Source organism: Alnus glutinosa, chromosome 4 (assembly GCF_958979055.1).
Source record: "Alnus glutinosa chromosome 4, dhAlnGlut1.1, whole genome shotgun sequence".
NCBI lineage: Eukaryota > Viridiplantae > Streptophyta > Magnoliopsida > Fagales > Betulaceae > Alnus > Alnus glutinosa.
The window spans coordinates 24,162,180-24,171,637 of record NC_084889.1 but is presented as its reverse complement, the minus strand read 5'-3'; the positions used below and the strand labels follow the sequence as shown (position 1 = coordinate 24,171,637).

Here is a 9,458-nt window from a genome sequence, read left to right as displayed (position 1 = left end):
TGTTGAAGCTAATAAGGCTTAATTAGTTGTGTATTAATCATTAGCTTGTGTATGCCTGAGTGTGAGTAAATGAGTGACCAGTGAAACAAACGTTAAATACATGTAAAACGAGAGAAAATAGCAGAAGCAGAGAGAAAAAGAGCACAGAATAATTTAGGGTGGTTCCGCATTACGTCCATTATTGGAAAATGCCCTAAGAGTTATATTGTACTCTTATTCACTTTATTTGTTTACAATACAAACAATCCCTATTTATAGGAAAATGAGGTAAATGGAGGGGATACAAATGAGAAATAATCTAATAAATAAAATATAAACATAACGAATGAATATGATTAATAAGGCAATTTATGTGCATCAAGAGTAGTTTCATTCCTACAACAACTTCACAAGCCCATCAGAATGTTATATTAAGAAAGAGGGAAGAGAGTTGTGAAGTTTTGAAAAAAAGCATAGCATTGACTTTCATTGTCATGTCGTCTCAATTATATGGCAGTCGTATAGCAGTCAACTAAGTAGCATTACCAGAGTGTATATGAAATGACCTTCAAATGAAAAAACTAATCTGACATATTAGCCATATTGTGGAGACTTTGTATCATCAGTGTCTATTAAGGCCAAAGACAGACCAATATTTTTCATATCTGCAAATTTGAAGGGCAGCACTAAAAGCTTTAAAAAGATAAGTAATACTCACTTGTCCAGATAATCTAGAGGCTTTGAGCCCTCAGAGAAAATAGCATTTTCTGCAGATCCATCAGTTTCTGTTCCCACAGAAAGACCACCATCAGATATGACACTCAATCTCTCCTCATAATCTGTATCCCCAAATCCTAAGCTCTCAGCCTCTGCAGGAATATTCTGACCTATGTCCTCTCCAGCAACCTCTGATTGCCGGAGAAATTCTTTTTGGTATTTAAGGTCATCCATGGAATGCTGGGAATCAGCTTCAGAATGCTTATCACTGTGCTCTGAACAATTTTCATGATCAGAGGAAGCTACTTTCTCAGGAAGTCCTAACCCTGTCCCACCTGATGGTTTTTGGCTTCGCTGAGGAATCCCACCTACAGATTCTTTGCTTGGGGGGGAAGATCCGTACCTCAAAGAGACTGTCCCACGCTTCTCACCATTGACACCAGGATACACATTTTTGAAATCTTTAAGTAATTGCAACCGCTCAATCTCCTCATCCTTCTTTGCAATGGTGTCTTTGAGAGAAGCCACCTGAAGGTCAGCAGATACTTAAAAGCAAATAACTTGAAGCTGCTTTATGCATAATATAATTTTTTTTTTTTTTTCAGCATATATCTGATGTTTAACTAGAACTTTTAAGTAAGAATATGATCTCCCAAAATACATGCAATTGCACCTTTTTTTCCTCATCTCTTGGCTGAACAATTGTTTGTATGCACATAAATAGTGCACAATATTGGCCAAGGTCTAGTGAAGCATTGTTGAGGTGCCCTTCTATAACTTCACTCTAAATATGAATGGCTTCAAAATGAATTAAATAAATCATGTAATTCTCAGTATCTCCCGTTTTGGACCCAAGGAGTTGCATAGTTTCTGTACTGTATTTTGGCTTTAAGTCTTATGGATCCAAGGAACAAATCATACTTTTGCAGAGAATAAATTAAAGATCGTTTTTTCACAATAGAAATCAATTTCAATTTCAATTTCTAACCGTTATTTAGCATGACAGACCAACACAAGATTGAAATTTGATGCCTATGATATAAACTATTATCTTATCCAATTTACTTTACTTAAGTGTGCAACATTTGTGCAAATGGTGATACTGAATGGTCTCATATCTTTCAACACTTAAAACTAAAAATTGAGGAAGACACCAATGGCCTGACTTGATATGTTAACAATTTTCAAGGAATGCACAATAAGCTATTTTGTTAGAAATTAGTGCAGAGAATTTCAAAACCTCCCATGCATATGTGCTATAAAGCAATCAAAATACTGCATAATATGATATGAAATGGGCTTATGTTCCCTAATTGTATACATAAGCTTCACAAAGTTAGTTTACTCCTTGGGGCATTTACTAGTGTGTATGTGACTTGAAGTACATCAAGTCAGAGGGCTCCTCTAGTTTTCCTTTTTCAAATTGGCTTTGGTCTAAGTACTTTGACATGTACACAGCTGCTGCTTGTTCCAGCAAAAGAAAAGTTTTTGTGTGAGAGTAAAACTTGGGTGTATTGGGGTTTTAGGTTTTGAGTGGTTTTCTCTTCACTATTTTTGTACTCAATCTTTGGTTAATGAATTTTTCATGATCGCTTCCACTTACGGACATACCTTACATTGATGAAACCACGTAAATTCTAGTATTCTTGTGTATGATTGTTTTGTGTTATTTACCGTAATTGTAGTCTATTGCACAACAACTAGAAAAAATGCAGTAGGGCCTTATTAATCAACATGCATTGTCATCCCATCTTAAGAGATTAATTTATTTCTAATTTAGTTGATTTTCATTTCTTGTTCAGTGACCTCCATTTTGTTCTCAAAATTATGAGTTCCTATTAGCAATAGAACTTTGATATCCGAAAGCAAATCTCAAGGAAAAGGGTCGTGCTAAAGGATTTAAGCAAATAAATAGGTGGATAAGCACCTGCTCCATCAATTCTCTGACATCTTTACCCTCTTTGCTGCTCCTTGCGGCACCTAGCTCAACTCCAGAAGCCCTCTCAGCAAACTTCAAAGTACTTAGACTTTCATTGTATGAACTCACATCAGGATTAAGCTGCACAAACATAAGGGTCTTTGCTTGACCACCTGTGATATTAAGCAAAAATATATGTTTCAGATTATCTCTAACATACCTATTAGTGGATGATGATGGAGACAAAATTTAACATCTTATAGAAACTATCAAGAAATTGTAGGCAACTTGTGAATAAAAGAAGATAAGTAACAAAGAGTAAAATATTATTTAGTAGACTGCTATAAGACTGTCATACGATTGGAATGACGAGGCAGTAAAAATCATCTATCGACTCATTCTTTATATAAGCCCTTGCCAATTCAAAAGTTGAGTTTTAATGCCACATCATCCCAGTTTTATAGCAGTCGTATAAGAGTCTACTAAATAATATTTCTCAACAAAGAAATACCTAGAGAGCTTTGTAGGACTTGAGTAAGCTTGCTATTTCGGTAAGGAACATGACTGCTCTTTTGAGCAAGAGCAAAAATGACATCTCCAAGGGCAGATAGCGATTTGTTTATGTGTTGTGCTTCTCTGAGTCTGTCTCCAGTTACCTCAGAACGATCTACCCTTTCACTTCCTGCAAGATCTACCAAATGAAGATCACCATGCAAGGCAGCAGCAGTCTTCAAGTCCCTCCCACGAACATGAATAGTAACAATACTGTACAAATACATCTCCCTAATAATCAGGGCACAGTAGAGAAATAACAATACAGAGATAAAGATATGTAAAAGATGAAATATATGAACCTGTGAGAGCGGCTACTTCTTTCGTTCAAGGCAGTGGCACCAACAGTTCTGTTCCTTAATCCCATGTCCATTAATTCCATTACATCTGAGGTTGATTCAACAGGTCTCATGGTAGCATCAGGTACAGCTAACCCATTGGGTTGAGAGTGATTCAAAATCCCAAGTGTGCGCAAATCAAGGGAAACAAATGATTGCCATACCAAAATTATGACCATTATGCTTTTCATATAAATGAAACAACGCATTAAAAGAGGAAGTATATGCAAGGAAAACATAAATGCAAATGAAAACAAGTTACTTTGAAGGATGAATAAACCTCAAAACTCTAAAATGAAACGACCAAATCATATTATCGAAGATTAGAGAAGTAAATCATCAGTAGAACCAAAACTTTTGTCTGCATATATTTGAAGCACATTTTGTCAATAAGAAAAGGATATTTCTTTTGAGAAGCATCGTTTGATAGTAAATCGCGCACTTGTTCATTATATATTTCAACCATTTGAACATCTATTTCATACATAATGAAGCTTCTTCTACTTCGAGATATATTGAAAAGGTCATTTAAAGCTCGATAGTTGACCCCCCAATTCTCTATAGCTGCTGCATCGGGACCAGACTGTGAAGAAAGGCGCCTTTATTTGCATTAGGTTTGTTGGAAATTAGGATCAAATAAATCATGAAAAGTATAAGATAGAGGGAGTTCATACCATTGTGTAAGTTTTTCCTGAACCAGTTTGACCATAAGCAAATATACATACATTATATCCATCAAGTACAGACCGAATCAAGGGTTGGACGTCAGAAAATACCTCCGCTGCCATCATTTGAAACAGATGAGTTAGACAATGCAATTATCACCATAAAACAAATATGCATACAAAGGAAATAGAATGTTATAGGGAGTGATAAAAACCTTGATTTGCAGCAGGAGCAAAGACCTTATTAAACTTAAATAAACGATGGCCTTCTTTCCCTGGCTTTGAGGGATTAGCAACAACCAACTCTCCATTTTCCCCAATATATTCTATGATTGTCCGCTTTTCTTTCTGTCCAGGAAGAAAAGGCCTTATCCGACAGTACACCCTAATGTTTCCTGTACAAGAAAATTCAGATTTGATGCCAAAAAAATATACTCAAATCCAAGGTAATAGAGCCAGGATAAATAGTGGCACCTTTTAAATCCTGAAGCTCGTTAAACATCTTCCGGTTTTCAGCAAGAACTGCATTATAGTTTTCAGCTGCATCTGATAATACTTTAAGCTTCACTCCTAAGCAAAGCAAAGTTAACTTATGAGAATCTGCTATTCACAAACAGCATACATACACTTCACTTTCTAATAGCTATCCCCACCTAATTGATTAAATTCCTCCGAATAGCTATTTTGTGCTTTCAGAATTTCTTGTTTAATGGATGCAGAAGCAAACCTCAATTCCTGTATCTTTCATGAAGTTAGAGAAGGGTCTGATGTTAAAACATCAGTACACTCAAAGCTGAAACAGTTTATCATCTAAAAGCATACCCGCAGTGCACCAAACTGAAACTTCATAAGGCTCTGGCTGATGTGCCCTTTCTGATTCCAACTCTCATATTTTGATTCAGAAAATGACTCAAGCTGTTTCACCTTGTTTTTGGAGTCTTCTAAGAGTTGCTCAAGTTCTTTTGACCTCTCCTCGAGCTCTGTTTTAGCACCCTTGGCTTCTGATTCTATTTGCAAGCATCGAAGTTCACACGTCTTTTTAGTTATTTCCAGCTCTTGCTTCATTTCTGAAATTTCAAGATTGTTTTGCTCCTTCTGTTTCATCAATTTAACCAAATCCTCCTCCTCAAATTTCTTCCTTTCTTCCATTTTGGTCCTCTCCATCTGCCAAAAAAAAATTCTTTATGAAACAATTGTTGTTGTCTACATCTTTTCGCAATTATAAAAGTGTCAATGGCAAGTTAGATATTAGAACATCAAAGGATACAAGCAGCTCAATCGGAAATGTACCTTTATATGCTGAAGGTGGTCCATAACAATCTGTAACGAACAGCTCTAATTTAGTAAAGGAAAATATTAGTCCCAAATACAAATAAAGACGCCCACACACACACACAACAGTAATACAAATACATGTCCGTCCAATTTCAACCTGTTGACTTATATTATTCGCTATACCTGGTTCTCTTCACTAGTCCCTGAAGCAAGGGTTTCAAGTACTCTTATCCTTGACTGGTATTTCTCTTCACGGGCCTTAAAAAGGTTGTTTTGCTGTAGGCACAAAAACACTAGGAATTAACACGGGGTAGCAAAGAGAAAACCATTAGATGTAACAAAATCCATAAGACATGTTACAGTTCTTAAGTGGTCTGCTTGAGTTGATATGCGTCGCTCAATCTCCAGCACAACTTTTCTCAACAGACATGCCACCCGCTGAGCAAAAAAGGTAGTGTCAGAGCATAGTTCTAGAACTATGTATGCATAATATGCATGTACATACAAGAACGTGCTTATGTACATACATATATGCATACATGTATTACCAATAATTAAACACATATATGAGGACATTGACATACATCAGGAATTTCAGCATTCTTTCTTTCAACGCTTTCATCCAGAATTCCATTCACAACACTTAAAAGTGACTGAGTTGGGGCATTCTGCAGCGAGAGATACTGATCATGAAAAGAAATTTGAGACCTGACCAAATATCAAGAATTGTTGACAAGTAAAAGATTTCAATAACTTACATCTAGACTGTTTGGCTTCATCATCTCTGAAATTTTTGCAGCAGGAAGGTCTGCATATCGTCCTTGTTTGAGTTGAAACACTTCATGGAACTTAAGTCCACCATGATGGTTTAATGCAGCTGATGGCTCTGTGCAAGAGGAAAAAACATGAACTACTTTGAATAACAAAAAATGAATGTAAAATTGTTCAACCTGTAACAAGCAAATAGTTATACAGCAATCAAAATCAGCTTTAGAGTTATTAATATTCACTTTCTACTAGCTGCAGCATACAATTTTGATGGAGGACAAGAATTCCATCTTGTTCTTGAGGGGGCTCTTATTACCGAGGGGACCCGTCTTACTGCCAGGATTGCTAACGAACGGGCTAATTAAGGAACAATCTTACCTTCGAACAAAGAGCTTTACTAACAGATTATTAGTATATAAGTCAAGACAAAAAGGTCTTAATGTCGAAACCAAACAATAGGTTCTGACGAGTAAACTACTTTAAGCAGGATATTCTGTATCGTCGGCATCAAAAAGTGGACATGAGAACAGCTAATATCCGGTGGTGGAAATACAAAAGGAAAAGGCTATCGGCCGAGTCAATGAAAAGTGAGAAACGACCGACATGCATGAGTGGAAAATTACTGGCAAGACTTTTAGTACTGCCGAGCCATCGACTCCAAGGACAGGCTGCCTGGAGGTCAGGACGTCGTGCTCAAGGTGAATGGAAAATTACCAGCATGACTTTTAGTACCGAAAGGAATTAATTAATTGGTTAATGATGTGAAGACGATATTGATTCTCTTACATTCATAACAGATATCATATTAACATACCAAATCAAGAAAATTTAAACAAGAAAAGAAATGGTCAACTACCAGAAGTCTTCCAAGAAGGAAAGAACAGACTATTAACTGATTGTGATTTAGAAGATATTTTGCATAATAACTTTTCCTGAATTTCTTGATTCTCTTCTAGAAGATTCTCATATTTGGATTTACTTTGTCGTCAAGAATTACCTTAGTTATTATATTTTCCCTTCTTTGTTTATTTAATTTCTTAGAAGATTTTACCCTTTAGTAGCTTTAAGATCTTTTCATATTTCGGCTTATGTAGTAACCAAGTATTTCCATAGTTTGTTTCTTTTGTTTTATTTCCATTCCTAAAGTATTTTATCCTTTTGTAGTTTTACGGTTTCATTATAAATTAGGAACAATTGTAATGGAATAAACAGTTCAATTTTTACCATCAATAATATTATCAATTTTCTCTCTCAACGTATGCGTTGATTTTGTGCATTGAGAACATAGTTTCTCTTTCACGTTTATCGCTTCTCGCTACATCAAATTTTGAAGGGGGCTAGAGCAATCTTGAAACACATGTACACCAACACATGCACACGCGTGCGCGCACACAGAAAGAGTGCGAGAGCAACAACTATACCTGACATGATAGGAGTACGCAAAACACGTTGAAATTTAGAGTCCGACGCAACCTTCCACCTTTCATCTCCATATAATGGAGAAAGCTGTCCACGGGAAGATGCATCTCCAAGAGGGCTTCTAGATTTAGTCTTCAGACTAGCGAGAGAAAAATTATCTCCAACAGCATTTGGCATGAATCGTGCTCTAAGTGCTAAAAGGCAATCAATAACAGTACTCATAGATCCCTGCATAATACAAAACTCTCAAATGTGAAAGAGAGAGAGAGAGAGACTAGAAGAACAGGTAATTAAGATCTGCAAGCAATTACCAACAAGTGGTTAAAGACTAAAATTTCCGTATAAATAACTTTAGAAATACCTATAAGCAGCAATAGTACATATGATTAAGATCGGAGTAAAGTTATTTAGTAGATTCTTATAAGAATGTCATAAAACTTAATGATGTAGTAGTAAAAATTAGCTCTTGGATCAGTACTTGTAAAAAAAATAAAAATAAAAATTCAATAACTAATTTTCACTACCACATCATTCAAATTGTATGGCTGTTATATAACCGTGGTTAAATTATCCCAGGCTATATATATATATGTCACTCATATTTATTTGAACATGTAGTTTAGGATTTGCTCAAATCCCTGACCTAAAACTGTGATGTGTGTGTATCACAAAGCAAAGCAATCATACGTCTCTATGCATGTAATAGATGAATACCTTCTCCAAGTCTGACATCTCGAATCTAGGGATCCCCAAGTCATCCATCACTGCCAGAAACCTTTTAATATTTTCTGTACATACTGAAGAATGATTGAAATCACCTTCCTGGAATGGAAAAAAAATGTTAGAGACTGGAATTTAACATCCAATTTCCATTTTATAGCATAACTTGGTAAAACAGAAAAAAAAAAGAAGAAAAAAAATACATTCAACAACCTCTTTCACAGAACCAGGTCTCAGCCTATTCAGTATCCGACACAAAACAGTACCATCATTCAAGCACATTCTCAAGACTTCATCTGAAGCATTGAGTGGCAAGCTTAAATCAGGGAGAGTATTATTCAACCACTCCAATAACATTGCTCGCTGCTTGGCTGCCAAAAAGAAATCAAAAGGAAAAAATTAGTTCACAAATCAAGAAATGCAAAGAAAAGCAAAGAGGGAGGAATTAGCTTTCTTTACCTTCGCCCTCTCCATTATTATTTACTGCTCGTCCTGAAACATCAGCTACCTTTGAGCTGTTAAACCCTTCATGTTCTTTTGTGGAGAGATCCAATGTGGAATTCATTATCAAATGCTTGACAGGGGCATCTAGAGTCAGATCTCAATTATGAAAAAACATGGCAAAACTGAATTTCCAATGCTTCACTACTAAAGCAGTCCTGAAACGTGAAAACAAAAATAAAAAAAGAAAGAAAGTAGGAATCATGTTTTTGACAGTCTGGATCATGCTACAAGATGCAGTAAATCTACAATAATGAACCAATATGCTGCCATTAACTGCCGTTGAACAGATATGGTAATTGGTAAGTTCATTGAAATTTAAGTACACATTTTCCTCCATTGCGAAGGTATCTCTGAAATTGATGATCATCATCCTTTCAAAACACACTCTCATACACGTGTGTGAACATAAATGCATGCATTCGTTAGAATGTATTTATGTCTTGGATGACTAAGACTGAACATTCAGAGAAACTGCATGCAATGCAAACTATGGCATATCAAATCCCAAGTCTTTGAAAGATGCAAACAACTTTAGAAGCTCCAGTAAAAAGATCCAAAAAGAAAGTTATTAAAAGCACGATTTGTTGTTAAAGCTGCACTCGG

General features: G+C 35.9%; 1 protein-coding gene across 1 annotated transcript; it reads right to left on the bottom strand.

The window, feature by feature from the left end:
- Positions 1–688: 688 nt before the first annotated feature.
- LOC133866807 (kinesin-like protein KIN-14C) lies at positions 689–8,916 on the bottom strand. The gene is made up of 19 exons (XM_062303455.1): positions 8,811–8,916; positions 8,565–8,722; positions 8,346–8,453; positions 7,634–7,859; positions 6,203–6,330; positions 6,029–6,127; positions 5,805–5,882; positions 5,628–5,720; positions 5,460–5,489; positions 4,992–5,333; positions 4,823–4,904; positions 4,644–4,739; positions 4,385–4,564; positions 4,179–4,285; positions 3,909–4,087; positions 3,469–3,633; positions 3,126–3,379; positions 2,624–2,787; positions 689–1,224 (listed from the first exon to the last, which is right to left on the bottom strand). The coding sequence occupies exons 1-19, from the start codon at positions 8,914–8,916 to the stop codon at positions 694–696; spliced, it is 3,126 nt and encodes a 1,041-aa protein (XP_062159439.1). The 3' UTR covers positions 689–693.
- Between the last annotated feature and the right edge of the window lie 542 nt (positions 8,917–9,458).